A 26,876-nucleotide genomic window follows, 5' to 3' on the forward strand; every position below is an offset into this window, starting at 1 on the left:
GGAGAAGGAAACAAGGAGCAACCTGAGCCATTTGCTCTCTATTTGCCTGGAACTAGGATGTCGTGACAAATTCATTCATGTGACAAATGTCTGTGGTGCTGATTTTGGTGTCTGGTAGGGCTGGGTGGTAAGAGGGAGGCTTTTCCCCTTCTAGCTCAAAGGACCATTTGTTGAGCAGCTATTATGTGATGAGCAAAAACGGACAGCATCTCCTTTACTCCATTTGCAAAAGCAAAGACTGAAACCAAGATGCAGGTAAGAAACTGACCTGGAGGCAAACATTTGGCCAGCACTTGAGCCCATCTGTCATCTATGGGACACATTGTCCCCAACCTCCTCAGAGTTCAGAGATGACTGGGCACCCCCACCTTCCTCCTTTGGCCTTCCTGTGTATTCATAGCTATCCCCCACCCCCTCCTCAGGAAATCCACACTAAGGTGGGTGGCTGTGGTTCAGGCTGGGTGGAACAAGGGCAAGAAGGGGCTGGGGGTGTGGAGCATGGAGAGGAGGTACAAGGTATTGCAGCGGGTGGTGGGTGTGTCCCCTACTTTGCAGAGGTGCTTCCTCCCTGCAGAGAGGGCTGCAGCAGGAAGGTGAATGCGGGGATCCCCAGACTCCGCAGTCTGGGGCGGGCAGGGGGCGCTGCGTTGGGCACGCGTGCCAGATGCCATGGCAACAGTATGGGGCTAACCCCCTCCCTTCCTCTAGCCCCAGCGGCAGCAACCTGCGAGGAAGCCTTCAGCCAAAGCTGCTGGCCAGCAGACTTGAGCCCAGAGGAAAGCGAGACCGGTGAAGGGCTGGGACCTTGGAACCTGCGAGTGATCGAGCAAGCGCACGCAGCCTCCTGCCCGCCTAACCTCCGCAGGGCTCACTCGCGCTAAGCGCTGAGCACAGAGGCAGGGGCGCTGGTGGGGCACCCCAGTGCCCAGAGGCTGCCCTTCAGTGCCTGTCTGCCCTGAGGGGCCTTCCTCGACTGCGGACTGTCCCGGAGCGGGCGGGAGTGGGCAGCATGGAGGGTGAGTGACCAGGGGGCTGAGGCGGGGGTGAGTGGGGCACTGGCTCAGGGGCGGGACAGAAAAGAGACTGGGATGTCTGGGCTGCGATGGCTGTCCAGAGTGACACTTAGGGTGTGTGTGTGTGTGTGTGTGAGAGAGAGAGAGAGAGAGAGAGAGAGAGAGAGAGAGAGAGAGAGAGAGAGACAGAGACAGAGACAGAAATAGTCAGGGGGAAAGACTCCCTGTACACAGGGCTCTGTACTGTGTGTGCATTTGAGTGAGCCAGAGCCAGAGCCAGAGCCAGAGAGGAAGAAGACTCCGGTGCCTCTGGGGTTAGATGTGCATGGGCAGACTGCCTCCTACCTGGGCAGAGGGTCTTTTGCAAACAGGTGAAGACAGCTGCGCTATTTGCTGTCTGCCTACTTGTGGGGTAGGGGTAGTGGAGGAGATGGAATTCTAAACAAGCTCCCTCTGTGGAGTGAGAATTTCTCTCCCTGAGGGAAAGGAAAGGAGCTATGGATGTTGCCTTCCAGATGCTTGTTCTTACCTTGCCAAGGAGGGGCTCAGGCCCCTCTATCAGCCAATGTGGGCAAGGGAACCACATTGTTCCCATAGTTAAGAAACTAGAAGGCCGAGAGTCAGTCCACTGTCGTGCTGGATGTCTTTGGGGTAGTATCTAAACTTCTCTGTGCCACTGGTTACCCATCTGTTGAATGCTAATGTTTAAGACAAAATGTGCATAAATTCATTCCAGAGAGAAGACTACTTCAGGGGGTCATAAATCCCTGAAATTCTAAATAATTGCAGACACTGCTGGTAAAAAAGAAAGGGGAGTTTTACAGAACATCTTGTGAGAATGCTCGTGGAGCTTTTCAATGAGCTGGGTTTGAAAAGCGCACATACCACGCCTGCAACAAGGAATGCATAACCCAACATGAATCTGGAAGATTCGTAAGATCTGTAAAACAGTGTTAGCAAAGCACCAAGGCAAGGTCAGAATGAAGAGAAACCAGGAAAATTGGCAAAGACAGAGCACAGAGCTTCAAAGTCTGAGGAAGACTAATCAGAAGGAATTTGCTTGGGACTGGGGTTATGTGGCAAAGGGAGGAGAGGCAGAGCTGGGCACAGGCCACTTTACTTCAAATGGAAGAATGGAGCATAAGGAGGAAATTGCAACCCAAGATAGTGATAGGAAGAAGGGTGAGCTCACTGAAGCCACCTACAATGAGCTCACCCTGCCAAGCCCAGACAAATGACATCCCAGGGACCCAGAGACACTTGCAGATATAATCACAGAGGAAATTACAGCAAATGAAAGAAGTGCCAGAGAAGTGAAGATGGCAAATGTCCTGCCTTTTTTTTTTTAAGATGTATTTATGCATACAGAGCTGTGATATAGGCCAGAGGTGCAGGAGTAGTGAGAGGATTTACTAGAGACAACGTCCTGTTTTTTAAAAGGGAAGGAATGCTAGATTTAAAAAACAGCTCTAAACAGCTAAGATTAATCTTGGTCTCTATTAATATTCTAGAATAAATTATGAAACACACTGAACTCTTAAGAAACAATAAAGCAATCACATCTTGGGATTTTTTTCAAAGGATTTGCAAAGATATGTGCATAACCATTGTCCTCACTTGCAAAACTGGAAACCATCTAGGTCCATAAATTAAGTAAACTAGTAAATGATGAGACACTTTTGCAGCAGTTTACTATCCAGACATTAAAACTGTTTTAGGGTTTTGTTTATTGCATGTGATTATGCCCAGGGTCTGCTGTGAACATGAACTGTGCAAAATTAATAAGCTTATCATTGGGCATATATGTAAAATATATGCAAAGGGCTGGTCAGTAACATCTTTGTCTGAGGTCTCCTGCTTCTGAAAGCAAGCCCTAACCCAAGGACTGGGCCCAGGAAGTTTATTTGGGGGGTGATGCTGGGAATCAGAAGTCAGGAAGTGAGATTGGAAAGGGGGAAAGGCAAGAAATGGGTGCATGCATGAACTGTGTTTGTTGTGGGCCACTGGGGTATTCTAGCCCTTTGTGGAGCCTCTGAAAACAGTACAGAAAGCACTGAGCTATGCTCTAGCTGAGATGGGCAGAGGGCTGCGCTTTGCTCTCTGTTGATTAAAGGTTGTCTTACTCCCACATTTCTAGGTGGTTCTTACTTGTGATTTCAAAGAAAACAAGGCAGAGAAATTCCTGCAAAAAGAGCTGACTTTTTGGGGTATTGGCAGCACATGAACTGACCAACCCAGTCAGAATTCTTGGATTGAGGTGGGTGGCAGGCATCATCAAAAAATGGGTGAGATTTCGGTGATAGTCACACTCTTCTTTGGTAGTGCTCAGAACTGTTTTTATTATAAGCACAAGTGTTTTCTACAAAAACGAAAACTGTCAGAAAGAAAATAATATAGTACTCATGGGGAAGCTCCGTTAGTCCTCACTAAGAACAAATCAGGATAAACCTACTGAATTTCCCCTTTCAGATTGAAAGGCAAAAATGTGAACAGTGAGATCTCAGTAGAACACTGCAAAGTTTTCTCATGAAAGCTCTGAGTGAGACCTGGTGTAGAGATATGGGAATGGCCTGGGGGACTGGCAAAGGGCCTTTCAGAAAGGCTTGAAGGCAGTGTTGTGGACCTTTGGATTCTTGTCTGGACATGCCAGTAAATGATTCAGCAGAAAGTAGAAGGCTGGCTGCTCAAATCTGGCTGAGACCGCTAACACCCGTGTGACAACACATTTGAGATTTAAGGCTGCTCAGCCTACTAGAACGATGGCTAAAACCAAGAATGTGAACTGTAAGTAAAATGTAAAATGCTGAATTTAGGTTCAAAAAATATCAGCCGCACAAATTTAAAATGGGGGACATCTGGCTTGTATTGTTGGGGAAAATGACTGAGAGGTCAAATGGACTGACCATGGGAGGGACCTAGAATTCCTCTAGTTGAAGAACCCCTGAGATGTTCAAGGGGAGAAAAGGAGGGGAGAGAGGGGTGACTCTGGGGAGAGGGGCTCACTCTTGTCCTGTGTGGTTTTGGGGCCCAGAACTGGGACAGGTGGAGGGCAAGAAAGACAATTCAGCTCATCGGAAAACGCCCATCACTCAGAGCCGCCCTAGAATCTGACTTGAGCCGGTTTTCAACCTCCAGCTGGAGTAAGGGCAGCTGCCCTGTCCCACAGAGCAGGGACTGGAGGGATTCCTGGATGGTTGGTTGGATGGAAAACATGGCCTGGCAGGGTCGCCCTGAGAGCTTCTGCACCTTCTCTCAACATCTGCAAACGGAGAGGAAACACAGTGGGAGAGCATTAGGTGACAAGATAAGCAGAGTTTATTTGCGCTCTTGGGTGAGACTCAGGGACTCAGAAGAGGGAGTCCAAGAAGTTGTGCCCCAGAGCAGGGTAGGGGGGTTTTTAATGCTCCTAGATGAGAGTGAAGAATTGGTTTTTGGAGAAGTACAGTTCCAGGAGTTGTTTGTGCCATTACTGTCCATACAATGGAGTCCCTTCCATCAAATGCCCACACCCAGTTACAGGTGCCTGGGGGTATAGATACTGAAATCTGGGTTCCCAGACCCTGAGGCCTAACACAAACAAACCACCGGCCTTTTGCAAAGCCTCCTACAGAATTGCTGTACTCCTGTCCATTAGTCCTCAGCAGGCCCTCCCACCACTCCCCAGGACCTAGACTGACCTGCTGTGTGGTTATGTTACAAGGCAGGCAGAGAGGGGCACCCCTGAGCCCCCAAACCTGCCTGCTCTAGATAGGTCTGCCATCCACCGCATTGAGACAAAACATATGACTTTAATGAAAAGGAACTTTAATACAGTGAGTATACAATACAGAAGACAAAGAATATAATTTCTAAATCCAAACCCTTAAGTTACCCATCCCCTCGTGGGTAAAAGTCCACCCAAAAGGGACTGGCCCAAAGCAAGGCTGAAAGCCCGCCACAAGCCTAAAGCACCTTCTGGCCGGGACCCATAGAAAAGGTTCAGAAATGGCCAGACAAGTCTGGGAGGAAAAGAGCAAAATCAAAATCAATATAAACACCGCCACAGTCAACCTCCCCACGGGTCTCTCACCCACATTTCTTTCAACCAGTCCAGGGCCCAAAAAAAATAGTTTCTTCACATGTCTCCCTTTGCTCCATGTGACTTACTCAGGTCTCCTGGTTCTCCATCCTGCTTCCTCCCCCCTCAGATTCCTTCTCTTCTCTTCTTTTCTCTGCTCAGCTCCACTTTCCTCCTGGGTGGGGCAGGGAACCTGGAACTTCCCCTTTTCCTGGGGACCACCCTGTTACAGTTGGCAGCAGAGGATACAAGTCAGCCTCACTACCTGCCCCCACCCCTATTACAGGGTACCCCAATGTGAATTGGGTTGCGTCTGTGGGTCTTCACCAGTGTGCTTACGATTCAATCGTATTATGGACACACTCAAAAAGGTTAAATAATGGATTTATTTATAAGGAGAAAGGTAAAGGAATAACCCAGGGAAAGAGGGAGAGAAACACAGGTTAACTAGGATGTCCTACCAGTCCTGCTGACTTGGACTCCACCAGCCAGATGAAAACCAATTGAGAGCCAAAACGGTCAGCTGCGAACCAAACCACCAGGTCCCCCCAGAGCACACTAGTCCGGTTTTATCCCAACCTGGCTGCTCAGCTCCGCCCTCACGTCCCTGCGTGCTTCTTCTTGGTACTGATGGGATTTGGAGTTCCAGCATCTAGAGTAGGGGCGGAGTCCATGAAACCTGTACCTGTTACACCCCCACTCCAGGGTACTGGCTCCTGTGGAGCCCTGAGAGCACTGTGGCCAGGAGTTCAGTGCAGGTGCTACTGGAAGTGGGGGTACCTGGGGGGAAGTCGCTCACGCAGGAGAAGAGGTCACTAAATGAGGAGAAAGAAGGAGCAAACCCGCTGGTCTCTAGCACAGGACACAGGGCATTTTGGAGGACCAAGCAGGTTTTCCATGCCCCCAGGAATGCTGCCACAAAAATATAGCTATAATAAAGTAAAAACCAGAACCATCGGGCAACTGTAGATCAGAGACATTCTGTAGGAGAGGAGGAGGGAGAAGGACCAACACAGGGGTGGGAAGAGCACAAGGGACCCCGTGGGGGTGCACCAGCGAATTGGCGGTGGGAATTGCATGGGAAACCGTGCATTGAGCAAAAATGAAGGACATCCTGGTGCTTCTGTATAGCCTGGAAGGCAGGCTGGGAGACAGCATTACCCCATTTAACACAGACTCAAGTTCAGTTTAGAAGGTGCAGTTTGTCCTAGACTTAACTTCTAGAGGCCCTTCAGGGTGTTTCTGCACAATGGCCCAGATTTGGGGGAGACACTTAGGGCTGCAGTCTCCATGGGGTTCAGGTATCTAGTTTTGTCCTGAAGATAGTATGTTCCTTTTGTCTTGGGGGGAGTAGTGGGTGGGGAAGGGTGTGGCTTTAGCTGCTGGGGCTGAGGGAGGAAGCAGAGGCTAGATAGGTGCAAGCCTCCTGCTCTTGGGAACCATGATCTGTCCATAGCAGTCTGTCTGTCCTGCTTCCTGCAATTGAGTTGGAGCAATAACCACGGTATTTATGTTCCAGTCACTGTGTGGCCCGTCTATTGCAAAACCCCAGGTAGTGAGAGCCAGGAGAGGCCTGGGTCAGAAGCTACTCTACCCTGAGTTTAGAAAAAAAGGGAAACAGGTGTAGAACACGGAGCTGGTTACTTAACTAATTATCTTTAGAGCTACTTAAATACAAAAAGAATTCAGTTCAGTTTTTTCTCCTCAAAAACCCTTTGCTACTCTCATTAATAACTGAAATCGAAGATCTTTGTTTTTCCCTATTGAAGGGTTGATTCTCTTTGAAATGCAAAAGAGACACTTTAAGCTATCAAGACTCATTTCCCCATCATTTGTGAACAACTTTATCAGCATCTTCCCTAAAAGAAGATCAAGCTAGAAATGGAGAGAGAGAGAACATAAGCAATTTGAGGCCAGGATGACTAGAGGTGGTGATGCCTGGTGGGAAACATTGGGTAGGAGAAGAATGGACCCCAAAGAGGTGAAGCCCAGCCTGGGGCTGTGGTCTACCTGCTTCTTCAGAATTTTTTTTTTTTTAACACCTGCAGGGTATGTGGTGTTCGCTGGGCAACGGGAGCCCTGGGAGGGCAAGGTCCTTGTGAAATCAAGAATCCTTGGTTGCTCCCTATTGAGCAGGTGCTAGTAGGCCTTGTAGATGGTGTGTTGATACCCAGAGAGGAAGGAAAATGGCTGGGGCTCAAATTTGGCCTAGGCCACCTGGTTCACAAAGTTGCGAGCAGAAATACTTGTGATGATTGCTTCAACTCATTGCAGAAAGGAGACAGACTGCCACTGGACAGATCATGGTCATGGTAGAACCAGACTGGTACTTACCTGGCTCTGCCTTTCCAGAATGCCTCTCCCACTCCTACTTCAGAGTAGGAGAGGGGAATGTGCACCAAAAGATTTGTTTGGTGCTCCAGGCACTCCTCACCATTCAGCTTTTGGCCTTTGCCAACCCAGATATGCTTGGAAGGTCTGCCTGCTCTTACTCACCAAGAAAAGGCGACGTTTGCAAAATCCTTGTGGCTTTGGTGAATCCTGGGATGGTAGATGGCAATAGTGAGATTGTGGGCCTCAGGAAGCCACTTGCCTCAGCAGTGATCCTCTGTAACCCAAGCTCAGGGCTTGTTGAGGCTTGCTTCCTTGGGAACAATCCCTGCAGCTGTCCGAGAGTGAAGGCAAATGGCTCAGAGAGAACCTTTATCATTTGTTCTGCTATCACACTGAGCCTGGAGACAACCTGACATGTGGGGCGGTGCAAAGGCCCAGGTCTCCTACAGGTGCCAGCCAACGAGGACACGGCGCGAGGGATCAAGGGGATCTTCCTAATTCACCTGCCAAGCAGTGGCATGGAGATTAGACTCCCCTGTCTGCAGCCCCGAGACTGAAAAAATCTCTGTATAAATTGCAAAAGAAGCTGCAAGACTGGTTCCCAGGTTTCTCCTTCAAACAAGTTGTACCCCTTAGCACCCCTCATATACAGGTTCTGAAGTGACCTCCTTTGGGCCAACTCTCAAGTCTGTATTTTTTAACCTCTAGGTCATGGTCTCAGTGGAAGACCTGACCTGAGGTCATGGGGGAGGAGAATACATCATCTGGGGAGCAGAAATCTCAGGCATCAATGTTACTATCCCACCTACCCTTACTCCTGCCACTGTCCCTGGGGTTTTGAACCTGAACTCCATAGGCTCCCAGGAATTACAAGGAATATCAACTTCAGTCCCCTTGTATAGTGAGACATGGCTTATAAGCAATGGCACTGACTCTGATTAACATAACCAACAATGGAAATTTACTGGAAGAGTATGGGTCAGTCACCCACTAGAAGGAAGAATTATGCTACTGATGGAGGAAAGGATAGGAAACTTGAAAAGGAGGCATCACAAGACCAGAATCTGACTCATACAAGGAGGAGGGGGTAGGAGGGATTAACATAGCCATTAACCCAGCTGTAGAAACTGAAAGTCCTTAGGCATCAATGTCTAGACAAGGCAAGGACCCAGCACCTCCAAGATGGGATTCTTCATTACGAGGACCCAGGGTCAACTCCCAAGCAGAAGTCTAATTTGCCATCCTTGGGCCAGTAGCAAGTAGAGGCCCTGATTTGACAGTTCCTTCCTTTGAAACCCAGAAGAAAGAACAATGGGTATAAGGTGGGCAGTAATCTCAAATGCCCACTAGTCTCCTGAAAATGCATGTAAAATGCCTAGAATACTTTTTGAGAGTGGGGATACAAAGCTTTCATCTGGTAAATTCCATCTGACAGGACCGGTCCTTGATATGGCAGAACAGAACCCTAAGGAAGCCTCTGAGAAATGAATTAAGATGTATCCGGATGTCAAAAAGTTTGGTGACCTCCAAAATGTTAAGCACCATGAAACCCGACTGTGACTATCTTGGGGGTAGGGACTGCGTAATTCAGTAGTTCTAGAATCCAGCTATCCTTGGGGGAAAAAAACAAGTGAGTCTTTTAAGAAGATTATCAGTGCCTGGATCCCACCCCCAGAGTCTCACTCAGTGTGGGGGCCGGTGATTTTAACATGAGTCAGAGTTTAGAACCATTGATGTAGTGAGTTTTTAAATCATATTTATCAGACCTTCCTTCTAAAAGGTCAAAATGCACATTAGTGGTTAGGAAAATAAAAAATAACTTAAACAGCCCTGTGGATAAACACCCCTAACTTTTTTTGGTGGTCTGCCATTTGCCCTCATACATAGTTTGATATAATGCATGCACATACCATGTACAACCCACAGTCAATGTCTTCCCCATGCCAAAATATCTTGTTCTGCTCCTTGGGATAAGCCCATAGAAGTGGGAGTGGGTTCCCTTTCAGGGTACTGAATGAATGCACCCCAGCTATGAAGGCTCATCTGGATAGTAGCCCACCCCCTCCTCCACGGAGCACGTGTGCACTCTGGTCCTCATGGACACTTTCCATCTCTGTCAATCCGATTGATGAAAAGCTTACCTTGCTGTTCTTTTATGACATTTATTTTAAATTACAAATGAACTTGAACTTTTCGTTACATGTGTTCATTAGCTATCTGTACTGTTCTGTGCTTTGCAGTCTCAGCGGGACCCCAGTGCCTCTCAGCTCAAGTGGTGTTCCCCCAGAAGGTTCTCCCAAAGTGGGTGTTGAATGGGGAAGCCCAGATCTCTAGCGAGGGCAAAGCTCCATGCGGTACCAGAACAGACAAGCAGGTGGCGCCATCGAGGAAGTTATTAGTAGTCAGGCAGTGAACCCCAGTATAAACCCAGTCCTAGGCTGAGTTCAGTGTTCATCTCGGTGTTGTGTTCTCTCTCATCTATCCTTTGCAGGGTGGCTCAGACCAAGAGTATTATAAAAATAGTGGACTCATATGCACTGTGTAGTTTCATACTGTCAATTCTGCTGCTGCGGAACTAGCATGTATTAACGGTCACACACGGGGCATTGCTCTGTGTTCTGTTTACAAATTATCTCATGGCTCCTAACCCGGATCCCTTATCACGATCCCTATGTCCAGTTTACCAGTGAGGACTCTCCTTTCCTGAGAGGTGCCCTGGTCTCCCCTGGCTATCCAGGAATTGCATTTTTCCATCTTTTTTTTTAAAGATTTATTTATGTATACAGAACTGGGGTACAGGCCAGAGGTGCAGAGACATAGGAGGATTCACCAGAGACAGAGCGGGGAGCAGAGCAGGAAGACAGACAAAGTACACTGCTGAGGGGAGCAGCGAGTGGGTTAGGAGGGGTCTGCATTGCCATGTGGGTCACCTCCCCGCTAGGGATCAAACTCATGCTGAAGTGGCTTTAGCTTTGTCGTGCTATTCTTTAACCCACTGCCCCACCAGGGTGGGCCCCCATGTTTCCATTTTTTAAATGAGAATGGTGAGGCAGTGTTAACTCTACTTGGGCTGCTATGACAGAATACCACCGACTCGTAGCCTGTAAACAAGGCATTTATTTCTTACCACTCTGCAGCTGCAAAGCCCAGGATCATGTCAAGTTTCGCTGCCTGGTGAGATCCTTTTTCTGGTTCATACATGGCAGTCTTTGCCTTGTCCTCTCATGGCGATGAGGGAGTTTGCTAGGGTGTTATGTGATGTCACTGTTCCCACTGCCGAGAGTTTTCTATCACCTCCCAAACATCCCACTTCCAAATGACACTGGGGATATCATTTCAACATAGGGTTTTTGAGGGAACACAAACATTTAGTCTTTTGCTTGAAGTCACCAGCAAGAAGGCAAGAAGAAGGGTTAGGACTTTCCAAGGTCTGTGCTCCAAGTCCCTCAACTCTGTGCTTGTCAAGCTGCAGCTCACAATCGAATCTCCTGGAGAAAGTGTGGAAGAGAAAGAACTGGTTTTCTGTTTCACTAGATAAAGGATGAGACTGATGATTTCCATTTCTAGCGAGTTCCAGATGGCTGTGGTGCTGCTGGTCTGGGACCACACACTGAGAGCTGGTGCAGCCCCATCTTCCCTATGGCCCCAGGCTTTCGGTGGTCTAGAGCTTCATGTCAGAAATCATCAGAATACTCTGGAGGCAACCATAATTATATCCTGAGACCTCCAGGAGAGTCTGCCCCAGGGGAATGGCTTAATTGGGTTCATGGATGAAATTTTCACAGGATGCAATATATCCATAAGGGTACCAGGCAGATCCCCAGAAAGGACAGGGTGTTAATGAGGTGTCTGATTGCTAGCATGGGACCCAGTGGGGTGGGAGGCCTGCCTGCCTCCACTCCATTACACCACATCCCAGGAGAGTTGCTAGGGTTAGGGAGGAATCCTTCGTTGAGAAAAGACAGTCCACAATGCAGGACTAGGTGTAGAGACTCATTTCCAGCTTCATACGAGAGTGTAGAGGCGGGCAAGATCACCCCAGATATGACTCAGGAACAAGTTTGCAATATAAACTCATTAAGCAGTTTGTCGAGGCTAAGTGAAGGGCTGTGGGTAAAAAGGAAAGACCAGAGTCTAGCCGAGTAGGTTCTGGCAATTTCCACACTCATCCACACTCAGAGATTTCCCCAAGTCATGTAAACTGGTTCAGAGCTGATTTTGAGGCTCAGTGGGGTGAGCTGCCTGGTAGAGAAAGGGGAGCAGCAGGCAGGAGCTGCTCCTAACAGATACTGTGATGTGGGATCTTTCTGGAGCTCTCAGGAAAAGGCTTTCTCACACCAGCAATGCTGGCTTTGGGCAGGACCCTATCACCTGGCATCAGCTAAATTCTCTTTTCCATTCAAATAAATATTTATTCATTCAACAACTGTTTAATGAACCATTTCCTATAGGCAGGCACTGAAGAGATGCTGCGGAGACAGCTGTCATTAAGACCGGAAAGATTCTTACTCTTCAGGAGCTGACTTCAAAGGTGATGAAAAAACAATAAACCTGAAAACTAATAAAATATTGACAGATTGAAGAAAGTAAATAGGATGCTGTGAGAGAAATAGTGGAGGACTGACTTTAAATAGGCTGATCAGTTCAGGCTTCTCTGCCAGAACAACATTCAAACTGAGAGCTAAAAGAAGGAAAGTGGCAGAAGAAATTGCAAGAGATAAAGGCTGTGAGATTGGAGAAAACAAGAGTGAGGGAGCCAGTGTAAGATAGCCAGAGCAAGACAGCAAAGGAGAGACTACCAGAGCTGAGGCTGGAGAGATGGCAACAGATATGAGCATGCAGAATTTGAGTTGTAACAAGGAGGTTTAAGCAATAATCATTTGTGGCTGCTGCTGAAAACATCGGTGAAAAGCTGATATGGAACTTGATGACGGAGGGATCAGACTGACACTTCCTGAGTCCACAGATCAAGCTTAGCATTAAAAAGAAACATCATCCAACATAATCTGATCAAGCCTCAGACCTGTCAATTATAGGAATTACCGGGAACAGAGAGTGGGACCCATAAAATGATACCATGAAGGCACATCAACAAAACCAGGTCTGCGAGGAACAGACAAATGACCCAGTAATTTATCTGATAAGTAAATTGCCATGGGGAAAAGAGGCAGAGGGAGAACCTAGAAACTGAAGAGCCACACTCGCGAAATGTAATGTGGAGGTGGTGGCAGATTTTAAAATAATGGACTTCAGTGAATCATGATCATCCATTTTGCAATGTAATTTTGTCACTTCTATCAGCAGGTGGAAACTATTTCTCCTCTGGCTTAACTCTGGGCTGAGTTAACTTGACCAATAGAATATGACAAAAATGATGCTGTAAAAATTCTGGATCCTAGGTCTTAAGGAATCTGTAGCCTCTTCTCTTGCTATCCTGGAACCCTGAGCTCACCAAGCTGTGAAGAAGGCCAATCTGGCCTCCTGGAGGATGAGAGGTCATGTGGAGGAGAACCAGGATGCTGAAGCATTAACTACCATGCATGTGAGGGAGGCCAGCTTGGACCTTGGATCCCCTTTGAGTCACCCCATGACTGTTGCTGCCTGAGTAATCCCGAGAAGACTGGGAAGACGGTCATGCAGGTTGTCAAGCCTGGGTGCCCTACTCTAAATTGTGGGTATCACATAGACAGTAGCTAATAGGCACAGAAATCTTATTTGGATTCATACTCAAATTTTTTTTAATTATGTAACAATTAGGGGACCAAGGACACTACCATTGACAATATTAAGACATAATCGTTTGGGTCCTCCCTGGTGGTGCAACAGGTTAAAATGCAGCACTATGAAGTTCATGGCCACTGTAACACAAGTTTGACCCTTGGCTGGGGAGGTGACCCACATGGCGCAGGAGACCTCTCCTGTCTCCTCTGCTGATCCCCTCAGCAGTGTTCTTCGCCAGTGTCCTTGATTGATCTGTCTGTTCTGCTCCCCACTCTGTCTCTGGTAAATCTTCTCACCGTCCCTGCACCTCTGGCCTGTACCTCAATTCTGTGTGCATAAATAAATTTTTTTTTTTTTAGATTTATTTATTTATACAGAATGGGGGTATAGGCCAGAGATGCAGAGGGTGAGAGGATTCATCAGAGACATAGTGGGAAGCAGAACAGGCAGATCGATGAAGTACATTGCTGAGGGGGGAAGCGGGGGGGGGCGTCAGGAGAGGTCTGCCACGCTATGTGTATCTCCCCCGGGGCAGGCAGGGATCGAACTCATGCGGAAGTGGCCTTAAGCTTCTTAGTGCTGTGCTTTAACCTGCTGTGCCACCAGGGAGGGCCCAATAAATAAGTATTTTTTTAAAGTCGTAATTGTTTAATGTGTTAGGTTTTATAATGACATTGTGGATTGTTTTGTTATGTCCTATTTTTTTTTTTAAGATTTATTTATTTGTGCATACAGACCAGAGGCTCAGGGGCGGTGAGAGGCTTCACCAGAGACAGAGTGGGGAACAGAACAGGCAGATCAACGAAGTACACTGCTGAGGGGAGCAGCGGGCGGGTCAGGAGAGGTCTGCCACACCATGTGGTCACCTCCGGGGCAGGCGGGGATCGAACTCATGCGGAAGTGGCTTACGCTTCTTAGTGCAGTGCTTTAACCTGCTGTGCCTCCAGGGAGGGCCAGTTATGTCCTATTTTTTATGCATAGAAACTGAAGTAATTAGGGATGAAAGGAAGTGATGTAATAATGCAAGGAGAGATGTGTGTGATTGAGCTGAGTATTGTTGAAGGTGATATATATAGGTGTTTGCCTTCATATGCTTCTCTTTTGTAATGATTTCTTAAACAATATATTCTTGTATATGTCCACTATACCATTCTCTCTCATACATGTTTGACAGTTTCCATATTAAAAAGAAAAAGAGGGCTCTCCCTTGGTGGCACAGCGGGTTAAAGCACTGCATTAAGAAGCTGTCCACAGCCACTACAGCACGAGTTCGATCCCTAGCCAGGGAGCTGACCCACATGGCGGGGCAGACCTCCTCTGATCCGCCCACTGCTCCCCTCAGCAGTGTACTTCATCAGTCTGCCTGTTCTGCTCCCCCCTCTGTCTCTGGTGAATCTTCTCACCATCCCTACCCCTCTGGCCTGTACCCCAGTACTGTATGCATAAATAAATAAATCTTTTTTTTTTAAAGGAAAAGAAAAAAGATATTTGGGTACAACTGGATGCCCCAGAGTTTCTAATCAGGGGAGTGTCATCTCCTCTCACTGTTCACAGGAAGCTTCTAGTTTCTCCATCACTAGTGCAGGTCCTCTACCTCCCCTCCACCCCCACTCTCACCCCCAATGTGTGCCCCTGCTGCACCTGATGGTCCCAAGGGCACCAATCATGCCAACTCATTGGCCCAGTTCCCCTCCTGGGTCTATCTAGCCTCTAGCTCCCAAATCTCCAATGGGTCTCTAGGTTAGTGGCTAAGCTCTGAATGCTACAAAAGACTCCCCAAAGACTCTTCATCCCCTAGAACAAGTCACATTCAGTCCCAGAGGAGGCAGAAAGAGAGTTTATGAGACAACATTGTGATTCAACACATCTAATGACTTCCCAGAAGGGCTGTGGTTGGACACTGAACCTCTCCCTTCCAAACATGGCTGCAGAGACAGGGAAACCTGGTACTGATTGAGAGAAACACAGAGCAGGCCTGTTGCCACTCTGACCCATGTCACCTCGAGCAAATCTTTGAACCCCTCTAGTCCCAGTTCTCCCATTTCAGATGGGCGTAGCTGGGTGTAGCTGAGCAGGTTAAATAAAATAATAGATATAAGTGTGCTTTGTAAACACCATGCCAATGAGGAAGTTGATATTGTAGTGGGAGGAAGCAAAGGTTGGGTGGCAGTCTTGGCTGTGGGTGGCTTTCTGGTGAATTAAATGCGCTTTTACTCCTTAGCCCTGGTTCAGGTCTCCCTTTATTCTCCCTTGCTCTAATGCTGCCTTGCCTTTGCCAGCCACAATTCCATGGGAGAGATGACGAAGGACCTTGAAGACTTTGCGAGCGTAATAGTCAGGACCCCAGGAAAAAACAGGTGGTGCACATAGGAAGGGTTTACCTAGAGGGAATGTAATGGCAGAAAGTTTAATAGGGGATTTGTGGTGGGAGGGGGAGTACAGAACCAATAGTGGATAGGGAGGCGCCAGGGGCTGGCAATCACCAGGAGCGGCTGGAGTAAGGGTGGAGGTTGGGTGATTGTGGCAAGAGCTATACTCTGGAAGAGGAGTCACCTAACAGGAGCTGTGTCCATAGAGACAGCCCCACCGGCAGAGGTAGAGCGGGCAGGAGGGGAGGCAGGGATGAATCTCCCTGACAGCTCTCTTCTCCAGTCCCTCAATCTCCTCCCATTGGCTGCACCTGGTCAAACGCCAGAGGGCATGGAACCTGGATGACAGACTCCTTAGAGGCCAGACTCTGAGGCAGAGAGCAGGGCCCACAGGACAGGAACTTGCTGGGCTAGAGAGGCTTTATGTCCAGCAAGAGAGCAGCTGGCATTGGGACATGCGTCCCAGACAAGACGGAGTGGGAGGCATGAGGTCAGGTTTGAGTGGTTGTAGGCCAACTGTCTTGGATCAGGACATCCAGGTGCACTTGAGTTGAGCACATGACTGAGGTCAGAGGGCACGGTCAGGGTTTGGCGCGCCTAGCCGGGTCTCCTCAGTAGTGGGAAGTCAGCCATCTCGTCTCTGCTAGGATCCTGACCTCTGTGCTTTTTGCTCTTAGGGGTGTCCCCCCACCCTGCCAACAGTAGCTGGCTGCCCAGCCAGAATGGGAGCCCTGCTGAGGCCACCCCAGCTGCAAGCCTCACCTTCTCCTCTTACTATCAGCACTCCTCGCCGGTGGCAGCTATGTTCATCGTGGCCTATGCGCTCATCTTCCTGCTCTGCATGGTGGGAAATGCCCTAGTCTGTTTCACAGTGCTCAAGAACCGGCACATGCGCACGGTCACCAACATGTTCATCCTCAACCTGGCAGTCAGCGACCTGCTGGTGGGCATCTTCTGCATGCCCACCACCCTTGTGGACAACCTCATCACTGGTGAGTGCAGCCAATGGAGACAGGAGCTTCCCTCACCCCAGAAATCATCCTAGCCTGCTCTCTAGGCCAGCACACTAGTGTCACAAGCTCTCAAGCCAGTCTTTCCAGATGCAATGAATGAGTCATTTTCTTTGCATCAGACATTGTGTGACATGGTCTTCCTACGTTTGCTTAATTATCCTCACGACAACCCAATGAATTAGGCCTTATTATCCCATTTTAATGATGAAGAAATTGATGCTCAGAGCGATAAGGGACCAGTGTACAGTTACACAGCTAAGTGTCAAGCCCCACCTCTCACATCCATAATTTTTTTTCTTATAATAGTTTATTTTTACATCATTTTGTGCTTTTTCCCATCTCAGTTGTAATCCCCATGGGCTTCCCATCACCAACTCACCCGTGTGCCATCACCATAGTTCCATGCACTCCCCGCCCCCATTTTTGATCCCATTCACCACTCTACCCCCATAAAATGTCTCTGGTATATAGCTGTTCATTATTATTATTCCCCCCCCCCACCCCAGTCTTTTATGTTCCTGCTATGAGTGAAATCATCTGGTATTTTTCCTTTTCTTTCTGGCTTATTTCACTAAGCATGATCCCTTCCAGCTCCATCCACGTTGCTGCAAAAGTCATCACATCTGTATTTTTAACTACTACACCAATGAGTGTTACTCTCCCAGGGAGCACCTGTGGACAGAACTAGAACCAGTAAGAAGTGATAGTGAAAAAGATTTCCTCTAAATAAGGATCTGAAAACCCACTTAAGTTGTCCTCAAAAAAAAAAAGAGAGATCCTCAAAAAACAAGCAAACAAACAAAACAAACACCTCCCTGTCTGTGGGAGTGTCTAAAAAAGAACTGGCATTTGCTGAAAAAGATTCAAGTAGAACTAGACTACCTGGACACTGAATTTCAGCCTATTCACCATGCTGATGTCAGAAGGACCCCACTATCACATCCTCTCTTCTGTGTGATTTCTCTTTCTTGCTCCAGAATCAGATTCCACCATCCCTTATACTCTGGGTGGGGAAAGGACTGGTTTCCAGAGCTGTGGAGACCCCTAGAGGTCAGAGTCTGCAGACTCTGAGCTGGGAGCTCCCAGCAGCCAGGACCCAGCACCCAGTGCTCAAATAGCCCCTTTGGGAGCCATCACCTGACTTGGGGCGGGGGGGGGGCAGTCCATGTTTCTGTAGGTTCCAGAACCCAGGAAGTGGAGCCAGGGCAGTCAGCTTCCCTAGCTGAGCTGGCTCTGTCTGGCAGGACTTTTACTCTCTGCCCAATCCTTGGTTCTTCAGGACCTAAACATGGTTGGCTTCTCCTTCCCAAACACAGACACTCCTAGGCATTCATCTGCACACGTGTGCAGAGGGCAATGTGCATGCACGCATGCACCAGTTAACACTATGCTGGTTAGAATCATGTCTGTCAGTTTTCCTTATATACCTCAATTTTAACAAGTGTTTGATAGCAAATGGGACCCAGTGAAAAATCTGCCCACCCACCCCTCTCCTCTGGCATTCTAGTTCCTCTCCAGGAGACAAAATGTTGCCAGTTTCCTGTGTCTCTTTCCAAATATATTGGATGTAAGCAGAAGCATGAAGCCCAGACTAAATTTTCAAATAGCTCTGTATCTTTACTTCTCCCCCACCCCCAGCTTAAAAATATACCATGTACATTGTAAATAGGATTTATTAAAATTAATTTGCATGGAGTTATTCCATATTAATAAATAAAAGTTCTTTATTCTCTTTACACTGGCTTAGAAATTCCATTATATAAGTGTACCACAACTTTATTTAAACAGTTTCCTTTTGATGGAAATGCAGGCAATTTTTTTTAAAGATTTATTTATTTATGCATACAGGACATGGGGTATAGGACAGAGGTGCAGGGGGTAAGAGGATTCACCAGAGACAGAGTGGGGAGCAGAACAGGCAGGTCTACTGAAATACACTGCTGAGGGGAGAAGTGGGTGAGACAGGAGAGGTCTGCTGGGCCATGTGGGTCAGCTCCCTGGCTGGTGATTGCACTCATGCTGTAGTGGCTTGCTGCAGGGAGCTTCACAGTGCTGTTCTTTAAACTGTTGTACCACCAGGGATGGCCCAATTCAGGTAGTTTCTGATAGGAAGTTCTGCAACAAAACAAAATTTCATACACTCTTCTTTCTTTCTTCGTCCCCTCCTTGTCCTCAGAATGCACATGTACAGGGCATTCTGTACCCCCAAGCACCACCTGCCTGAATCCTGTTGTGAAGCTCCTCATTTATGTCTTATTCATTCATTCCCTTCCCTACCCCACTCTAAATTCCTTCCCCAGCCCCTCGGTAAACATCCTATTGAATGTAGGATGTGTCTTCTTATTTGTATGCCCTCTTATAAAATGTGCAGTGAGGATACATGCATGCTTTACATTTAAATATTTAAGGTATAATTATAACATCCAAAAAAACCCCAACTCTTTTTAGTGTCACAAGTTTTAATGAATAGAGACAGTTGCATAACTACCACCACAATCAAGGAGGGGAACAACTTCATCACCGAGAAAAAAGCTTCCCTTCATCCTTTGCAGTCAGACTGTTCCTTCACCATCAATCTGCTTTCTGGAGGGACAGAAAAGATGGTTTTGCCTTTGCAAGAATGTTACATAAGTGGAATCACACAGTATATCACCTTTTGAATCTGGAGAATTTTTGTTTTGCTTTCATTTGTTTTGAACTATATAGTTTACACTTACTAAAACATCACAACAGAGCAGATTGTAGCTTTATGTGCCACATTTACCTTATCCTGATGCTAGGAGCCTCAATAACCATAATACATGACTGAGACCAGGAAACTAATGTTGACACAGTCTAGCAACTAATCTGCAGACTTTATTTGAACTTCATCTTTTCTCCACAAGTGCACTTTTCTCATCCAGGTTCCAGCCCAGGATCATGTATTGCATTTAATGGTTTTATTGTCTGTTTCTTCCAACCTGTAGACAGTTCCTTGGTCTTCCATGAATTTAACAAGCTTGACTTGTTTGACAGTTGACAGTTGTTTGAGTTGTTTGACCTTGACAGTTACTTTACAGAATGTCCTGCAACTCTGGTTTGCCTAATGTCTTCTTTTAGTTAGATTAAGTCTATGCTTATTTGGTAAGAATAATGTAGGCTACACATTGATAAGGCTCATAATATCTACATGTGTTAATGTTGGTATTAACTTTAATCATTTGGATAAGATGTATCTATCAGGTTTTTTCACTAGAAAGCTACCATTTTCCTTTCATAATTAGCAAATATCTCATGGAGAGAAACTTTGACTCTATGAAAGCGTCCTGTTTCTCATGATTTTGTCCACCCATTTTCACATACAGTTGATGGTTCCTGCCTACAAGTATTACTGTTGTAATTCCCCTTGCTACTTACATCATTTCTTCTACATTTATTAACTGGAATTTTACCCTATGGATTATAATGCAACACTATCCTTATTTGTTTTGATATTTAAATTACCCCTGGCTTTAACTACAGGGAGCTCTTTCAAGTTGGTTCCTGTGACATGCTGCCAGGATTGGTTTGAGTATTTCCTTACATTCTGGCAACACAAAACACTCCAGGCTCATTTTCTATTTTCTCTGCTCCAGCCATCGACCAACCTGGTAACTTGCAGGAGCACAGCATTTAGAAACCAAGATCTGGGTAATATTGGCATAGGAGTGTGATTGCTTCTAGGCCCTCTCAAGGGTCAAAACTGGGAAATATATGTATGCTAACTCATACCAACTTAACCTACACATCTTTATTGATTTCTACATTTACCCATTTGTGTAAATATTAAAAGCCATGATCTAATCCAATATCATAGGATTCACTTTAACTTTCTTCTTTTCCTCATTTGTAACTTCTCTGATAGTGAGAAATCTATTTATTTGCAATAGGTTTATTTGTTCAATCTTATTATACACAAATGGTACCATATTGCTAACTCATATCCCTCTGAGAAACAAATTATTAATGACAATACAGTACTAACATACAGTTGCTTTTGTAGTTGTATAGAATACAATCAAAATGCTGTTTTCCCCACATTACTGAGGTTAGTTTCTTGCTTCCCCTCCCCCTTCAGTATGGTCATATTATCCATTTACAATACACTTATGCATTTATTTGTTATTGTCAGTATTCCACTTTGCATTTCACCCCAAACACAAAACACTGTCCTGGTTCTTAAGAGCCAGAGTCATTCAAAAAGATATGGCTCAAGTAGTATCTTTTTTCTGTCATCTCTGGAATGACAGGGATGGGGTGAGCACACCAGGTAGGAGGGGTTGGAGCTGCTTATATGGCCCCACCTGGGAGTCAGGATTGATCTGTAGTAGTGTTTCTCAACTTTGACCAGCCCTTGAATCCATGCAGATTTGAAGAATTCTGATATCTGGGTCCCAGCCCTAGAAGTTCTGATGGTGATGGGTCTGGGCTGGACCTGAGTACTGGTTCTTTTCAAAGTGCTCATGTGATTCTAGTGAGCAGCCAGGGTCAAGAACCGTTGGCCTAGACCCTGGGCCAGGACAGCATGAGCAGAAATCAGGCAGGACAGGATGAAACTAAAGCTCATGGAGAGAGAGCTTTGGTCAATATGAAACTTGTCCCTCTAGTAGTCAGACCGCCCATGTGCTATGGGCTGGTCAGCTGTCCATTCTCAGAAGAGCATAAGTGGAGGTGGGATGACTCCCAGCAGCCCATAAAGGGAAGATCCAAGGCACAGAAAGGGAGGCTTACATGGCCAGAGGCCTCTGGCTCTTTGTGGGTGAGGCATCACTCACTCTGTGTGGTTTTTGTCATTGCAGGGTGGCCTTTTGACAACGCCACGTGCAAGATGAGCGGCTTGGTGCAGGGCATGTCAGTATCAGCTTCCGTTTTCACACTGGTGGCCATAGCTGTGGAAAGGTGAGAGGCATCCTGGGTGGTTTTTCCACAAAGTGCCTGGCACTAGAAAAGCTACTGCATGACTCCATTGCTGGGCCATCCACAAGGCTGTAGTTTATAGGGCTGACTCCTAAGTCAAAAAGGGAAGAGTTGTCTTCTAGACTTGAGGGACCTGCAAGGAACCATACTTCCTTTTGCAAGTTCTGGAGACAGCTCTCAAGGAGGTTTAATAGGGATTCCCGGGGCCTGAGGAGTTGGAGGCCAGTCCTTGTTTCTTGAGTAGCTGGCATCTGCCGCCCCTGGCCAGAGCCAGGGGAGCTGGCTGAGGCGCTGGCCTCAACATGTCTGGGGAGGAAGGGTCTCTCCTGCTCCTCTATAACTTCTTGGCTGGCTTCCGTCTCCGCATCATCTCTGGTGACTTCTGATCTTTCAGCCTCTGATTCCATTGGATTCTATGATAAGCATGGATCTGGGAATGGATTGGGGCCAAGGAAACATTGCAAAAAATAAAACTGACATAATTACAGTAGGTTCTTCTGTACCACTCCACCCATGCCTCCTTCTCAGGATGTTTTTTCATGCGGGGTCCACGCTAGGTGCTTTTTCCCAGGGTATGGGAAGCAGGCAGGTAAGTTGGAGTTCGTTTGTTTTTTAAAGATTTACTTATTTATTCCTACAGAACTGGGGTATAGGCCAGAGGTGAGAGGATCCACCAGAGACAGAGCAGAGAACAGAACAGGCAGATAGACAAGTACACTGCTGAGGGGAGCAGCGGATAGGTCAGGAGAAGTCTGCCCCACCATGTGGATCACCTCCGGGGCAGGGATCAAACTCATGCTGAAGTGGCTTTAGCTTCTTAGTGCTGTGCTTTAACCCCATGCACCACCAGGGAGGGCCTGGAGGTCATTGTCTTCTGTCTTCAAACCTGGTACTGTTGCCTATTTGGTCGTATAGAGATATGACCTCGGATAATCACATATCTACTATGGGTCTCAATTTTCTTACCTGTAAAATGGTAAATACACTACAGTGAGCTTTTGTTTGTAAAGAGGATACAGACTCTCAGACAGAATCTGTTAGCTGTTAATGTTGTTTTATTTCTTCCTTAGACCCACATCTTCCTCCTTATCTTCTTCCCACCACAGATACTTCTTAGCTCCGCCCTTTCTAGGACTTGGCCATATCAGTTTGTTTTCACACTGGTGATCATAGCTGTGGAAAGGTGAGAGGCTTTCACAAAAGCCCAGTGTTTTGTGACCAAAATCAGCAGCTAGAGAGACAGAATTGGGTTCCTGTTTCTGCAAGGTCACTAACTAGCCTTGCTGTGAAGGGAAGTCCTTCTCCCTCCCTGATCTCTATTTTGTTATTAATAATATCTGACTGTGCAGCCTCTTCTACTGGGGGTTGCAGTATTTTTCAAATTCCTACTTCTTACACGAATTCTTCCTCGTCTGCTCCAGGATTCTCTTCTATCCAGTCATTGCTAATTTCACTTATAGTCAGTATTATATGCTTTACAAATTATTTATTCTCACCATGTTTTAAGCATGTGAGTCTATAAGATGAGTAGGCCAAAGATTGAAACTTTAGGTAGGGGGAAGGGTGAGAAGGCAGGAGGGCAGGGCACAGTTTGTAAAATGATTGGGAGTCAACTCTAGGCCTGTGTTCTTGTGCTCGTTCAGCTCCTAAATTTCTTCATGACCTTTCTAGAGCAGGCACACGCATTTAAAAAATGCTTCAGGAAATGCTAATACATAGGAAGGGTTTACAATTACTGGTTCATATGATGCAGTGGAACAAATCAAATCTGGCTTCAAGATCAGTCCTTCCGTCTTGCTAGCTGTCTGACCATGAACCACCTCTGAATCTGTCATTTCTGGCCAGTAAATTAAGGGTGTAATAACAATCACTGCTGCGATGTTTTAACAAGGAAATGTCGCAGACCTGTCCTAATACCATGGAGGCACTGTTGAAAGGATGCTGGCCAAGATGTCATAGGGATAGCCTGTCACAACTCCCAAATTTTTCTGGAAACCTAGACTTTCCTGGACTAATTGGTTTGGCTTTCGGGATAATCCCAAGTTACAAGTAAATATTGGGTTTGTTTTTTTATGAGCCTACCCAAGGAGAGAATAGGCAGACTCATCACTCCGCTCTGAACTGACACTATTTCCACATTACCTGTAGTTTCCTTCTCCCCCTTTCAAATACCTGTTTTGACCTTTGTTCCTAGGCTTTTCAGCCTAGGGGCTGACTCCCTCCTAAACCAGAAAGCTGTTTGCAAATTAACCTAATGAATGTCGGAGCTGTTCTTTGAAGCAGGCTCAGGTACAGTTCTCATAAAGTGCCCACACCCCCTCCAGCCAGCTCCCAAGTCCGGAAGCACCCAGAACCCAGCTTCTCAGAATGTCCTTCCCCGCCGCAGGTTCCGCTGCATCGTGCACCCTTTCCGCGAGAAGCTGACCCTGCGGAAGGCGCTGGTCACCATCGCGGTCATCTGGACCCTGGCCCTGCTCATCATGTGCCCCTCGGCGGTCACGCTGACTGTCACGCGCGAGGAGCATCACTTCATGGTGGACGCCCGCAACCGCTCCTATCCGCTCTACTCGTGTTGGGAGGCCTGGCCCGAGAAGGGCATGCGTAAGGTCTACACCACTGTGCTCTTCTCACATATCTACCTGGCGCCGCTCATGCTCATCGTGGTCATGTATGCCCGCATCGCCCGCAAGCTCTTCAAGGCCTCAGGGCCTGCCCGCCCGGGCGAGGAGGCGGCGGGGGAGGGCCGCCTGGGGGCCAGGCGCAAGGCCAGGGTGGTGCACATGCTAGTCATGGTAGCGCTGTTCTTCACGCTGTCCTGGTTGCCTCTCTGGGCCCTGCTGCTCCTCATCGACTACGGGCAGCTCAGTGAGCCACAGCTGCACCTGGTCACGGTCTACGCCTTCCCCTTTGCCCACTGGCTGGCCTTCTTCAACAGCAGCGCCAACCCCATCATCTATGGCTACTTCAACGAGAACTTCCGCCGCAGCTTCCAGGCGGCCTTCCGCGTGCAGCTCTGCCCACTGCAGTGGGGGAGGCAGAAGGAGACCTACTCTAACCCACCCAGTGGGCTTCTGCGCTCCCGGGTCTTCGCGGAGGTGCAGCCCAGTGACTCGGGCCTGCCCTTGGAGTCAGGGCCTAGCAGTGGGGGCCCCAGGCCTGGTGGCCGTCCACTGCGCAATGGCTGGGTGGCCCACCATGGCTTGGCAGAGGAGGCTCGGGGTTGCTCCCACCTGCCCCTCACCATTCCAGCCTGGGATATCTGAGTGGTGTAGCAAGGACAGACCCCTGAGTGAGGGACATGGACAGCTGGAAGTGTAGTAACCAAGTGTAGAGGAGTGAGGAGAGGGTGCCTCAGGCTCTCCCTCTCAAACTCAACACAGTGGAGGGCTGCTAATGATTTCTTCTCCACGGGCTGCCCCCTCAGGGGAAAAGGAGCTAACTTTCCTGGAAACCTTCTACATGACAGACTCCCCAAACATCATTTGAATTCTTACAACACCATGAATATGTTTTTCCCTTTCCTTTTTTTTTTTTTTTAAGATTTATTTATTTATGCTTACAGAACTGGGGTACAGGCCAGAGGGGGTGGTGGCTGAGAGGATTCACCAGAGACAGAGTGGGAAACAGAACAGGCAGATCTACTGAAATACACTGCTGAGGGGAGCAGCAGGCAGGTCAGGAGAGGTCTGCCACAGCTGCTTGGCAGGGGATTGAACTCGGCTTCAGAGAGTTCCATAGTGCGGTGCTTTAATCCATTGTGCCACCAGGGAGGCCACGCTTTTCCCTTTCATCTAAGGAGAGGAGATGACTAAGTGGATCTCTCCCAGGAGACTGACTCGGGGCCTGTATATGGTTTTTGCCATCTCCAGCTGTCTCCAGAAGGTGAAATGTGTAAGTCTTAATTAGGCAGCTGGGAAGCAGTAAACCACAAAGGTGACCAGCCCATTTGATGCTTTGCATCTGTACCCCAGAGTCCCTATGTTTACCGAAGCCACTTCCCTTTGCCGGTTCCTAGAACATGTTGCGCCCCTCCTGCCAACTCAATGTCGGTTTGTCTTGTTTGTTCTAAGGGGTAAGCCAGGGCCATTCTCTTCTCCCCAAAGTACTTCAACAGGATGTCACATCCAAGCAGCTGCTCAAGGAGCCCCTGGGAGCTGGCATCAGTTGCAGATTTCTGGGTCTGAGCCCAGAGAAAGGAGGCAGGAACTCAGTCTTTCCAGCTCTGTTCGTCATGCCCACCATCATCACTCAGGCCCAGGCAAGAACTTACGATGCGACAGGCAGCTGCAAGACCACTCGAAGTCATCTATTTATTCATGGACGGGAGGCAGAGAAAGCACAGGACCTATTGTTTTTTGCTGCCTTTGGAAACACATTTGTTCACTGGAGCTGCAAGCACAAAACCTTCCCTAAGTCCGCTTTTCCCTCCTCCCTCCTGGGCAAAGCTGAGGAGGCAGTGGTGGCTGGGGTGCCTTTTGGGGCCTCCTGGAAGATAAACACTAAGCCCCCTCTGGCACAGATAACTAACTTATATACTCCCAAAAGTAATGTGGACCAGGAACTTCCTCCTTTCCATATCTCTCAACCAGTGCACCTGCATCACCTGGGAGAAATGGGGCTTCTCTACAGGTGAGGGGGGAGGTGGGGTTGCCTTAGAGGTCTTTGCAGTAACCCAATAAACTGTGGTTCACTGGACATTTTCCAGCATTTCTACAGAAAACAGTGTTGCTAGAATTTTAGTATAAAAGAGCAGCTTTCCCAGGGGTCAGAGCAGAGAATGTGACTTGGCCCTGATTGTTTCACTCAATAAACAATGACTTGGTTCTGTTTATTCCACTCCGAGTATTAGATAAAGGGAAATTCCTAAGCAGAAGAAAATTCCTATGCAGTTGTACAGGGTGATCTCCAAGCACGTCCCCAGACACTGTCTCATTTAATTCATACAAATGAGGCTGATGTTGCCATTTCACAATGTAAGCGAGAATTGAAGAGGCAAAGGTCACAGGCCACATTGTGATTATAATTTGGATTATCATTTGTCTTCTGATTTCTTCCCAAACTGTGCCCTGCCTCTCAAGGAAGGTAGATTGGGCACTACAGGAAGGAGAGCTGGAAACTCCCACCAAGATTTTGTGCCTGGTGGTGAACCAGAATACTATCAGAACCAGAATCCCTACTCCCAAGCTTTTGCTCTGTGAAATGAGTCTTTTGTGTTTATTCTTGTCATATCTAGCCCGGGCTATTCTGGGTACAATATCCATTGTCTGTATTGAGTAGGCTTCCAGGATGCATTGTGACCCCACTGTGGTCCAGGTGTCTGGGGTGATGGATGAGGATGTCAGCAGGGGACATGCCATCCTGTCCCTCATTGGTAGAATGTGTGTGGACTTCGTGTCTTGTGCTGCATCTGAGTTGTTTGTCATATAGTCCAGAG

General features: G+C 47.5%; 1 protein-coding gene across 1 annotated transcript; it reads left to right on the plus strand.

Annotated features, from left to right (window-relative positions):
• The first annotated feature begins 1,008 nt into the window (after positions 1-1,008).
• NPFFR1 (neuropeptide FF receptor 1) lies at positions 1,009-24,705 on the plus strand. The gene is made up of 4 exons (XM_004680809.1): positions 1,009-1,016; positions 16,172-16,486; positions 21,325-21,424; positions 23,829-24,705. Exons 1-4 carry the CDS (start codon positions 1,010-1,012, stop codon positions 24,703-24,705), a joined length of 1,299 nt encoding a protein of 432 aa, XP_004680866.1. The 5' UTR covers position 1,009.
• Positions 24,706-26,876: the final 2,171 nt, after the last annotated feature.

Source organism: Condylura cristata, unplaced genomic scaffold, assembly GCF_000260355.1.
Source record: "Condylura cristata isolate star-nosed mole 26May11 unplaced genomic scaffold, ConCri1.0 scaffold00011, whole genome shotgun sequence".
NCBI lineage: Eukaryota > Metazoa > Chordata > Mammalia > Eulipotyphla > Talpidae > Condylura > Condylura cristata.

What these genes read in the sequence shown, in the direction of transcription:
- NPFFR1 (XM_004680809.1), top strand. An exon ending in TGTGGACAACCTCATCACTG is followed by an intron (nt 16,487 to 21,324) that starts GTGAGTGCAGCC and finishes TTGTCATTGCAG; the next exon opens with GGTGGCCTTTTGACAACGCC. An exon ending in GTGGCCATAGCTGTGGAAAG is followed by an intron (nt 21,425 to 23,828) that starts GTGAGAGGCATC and finishes TCCCCGCCGCAG; the next exon opens with GTTCCGCTGCATCGTGCACC.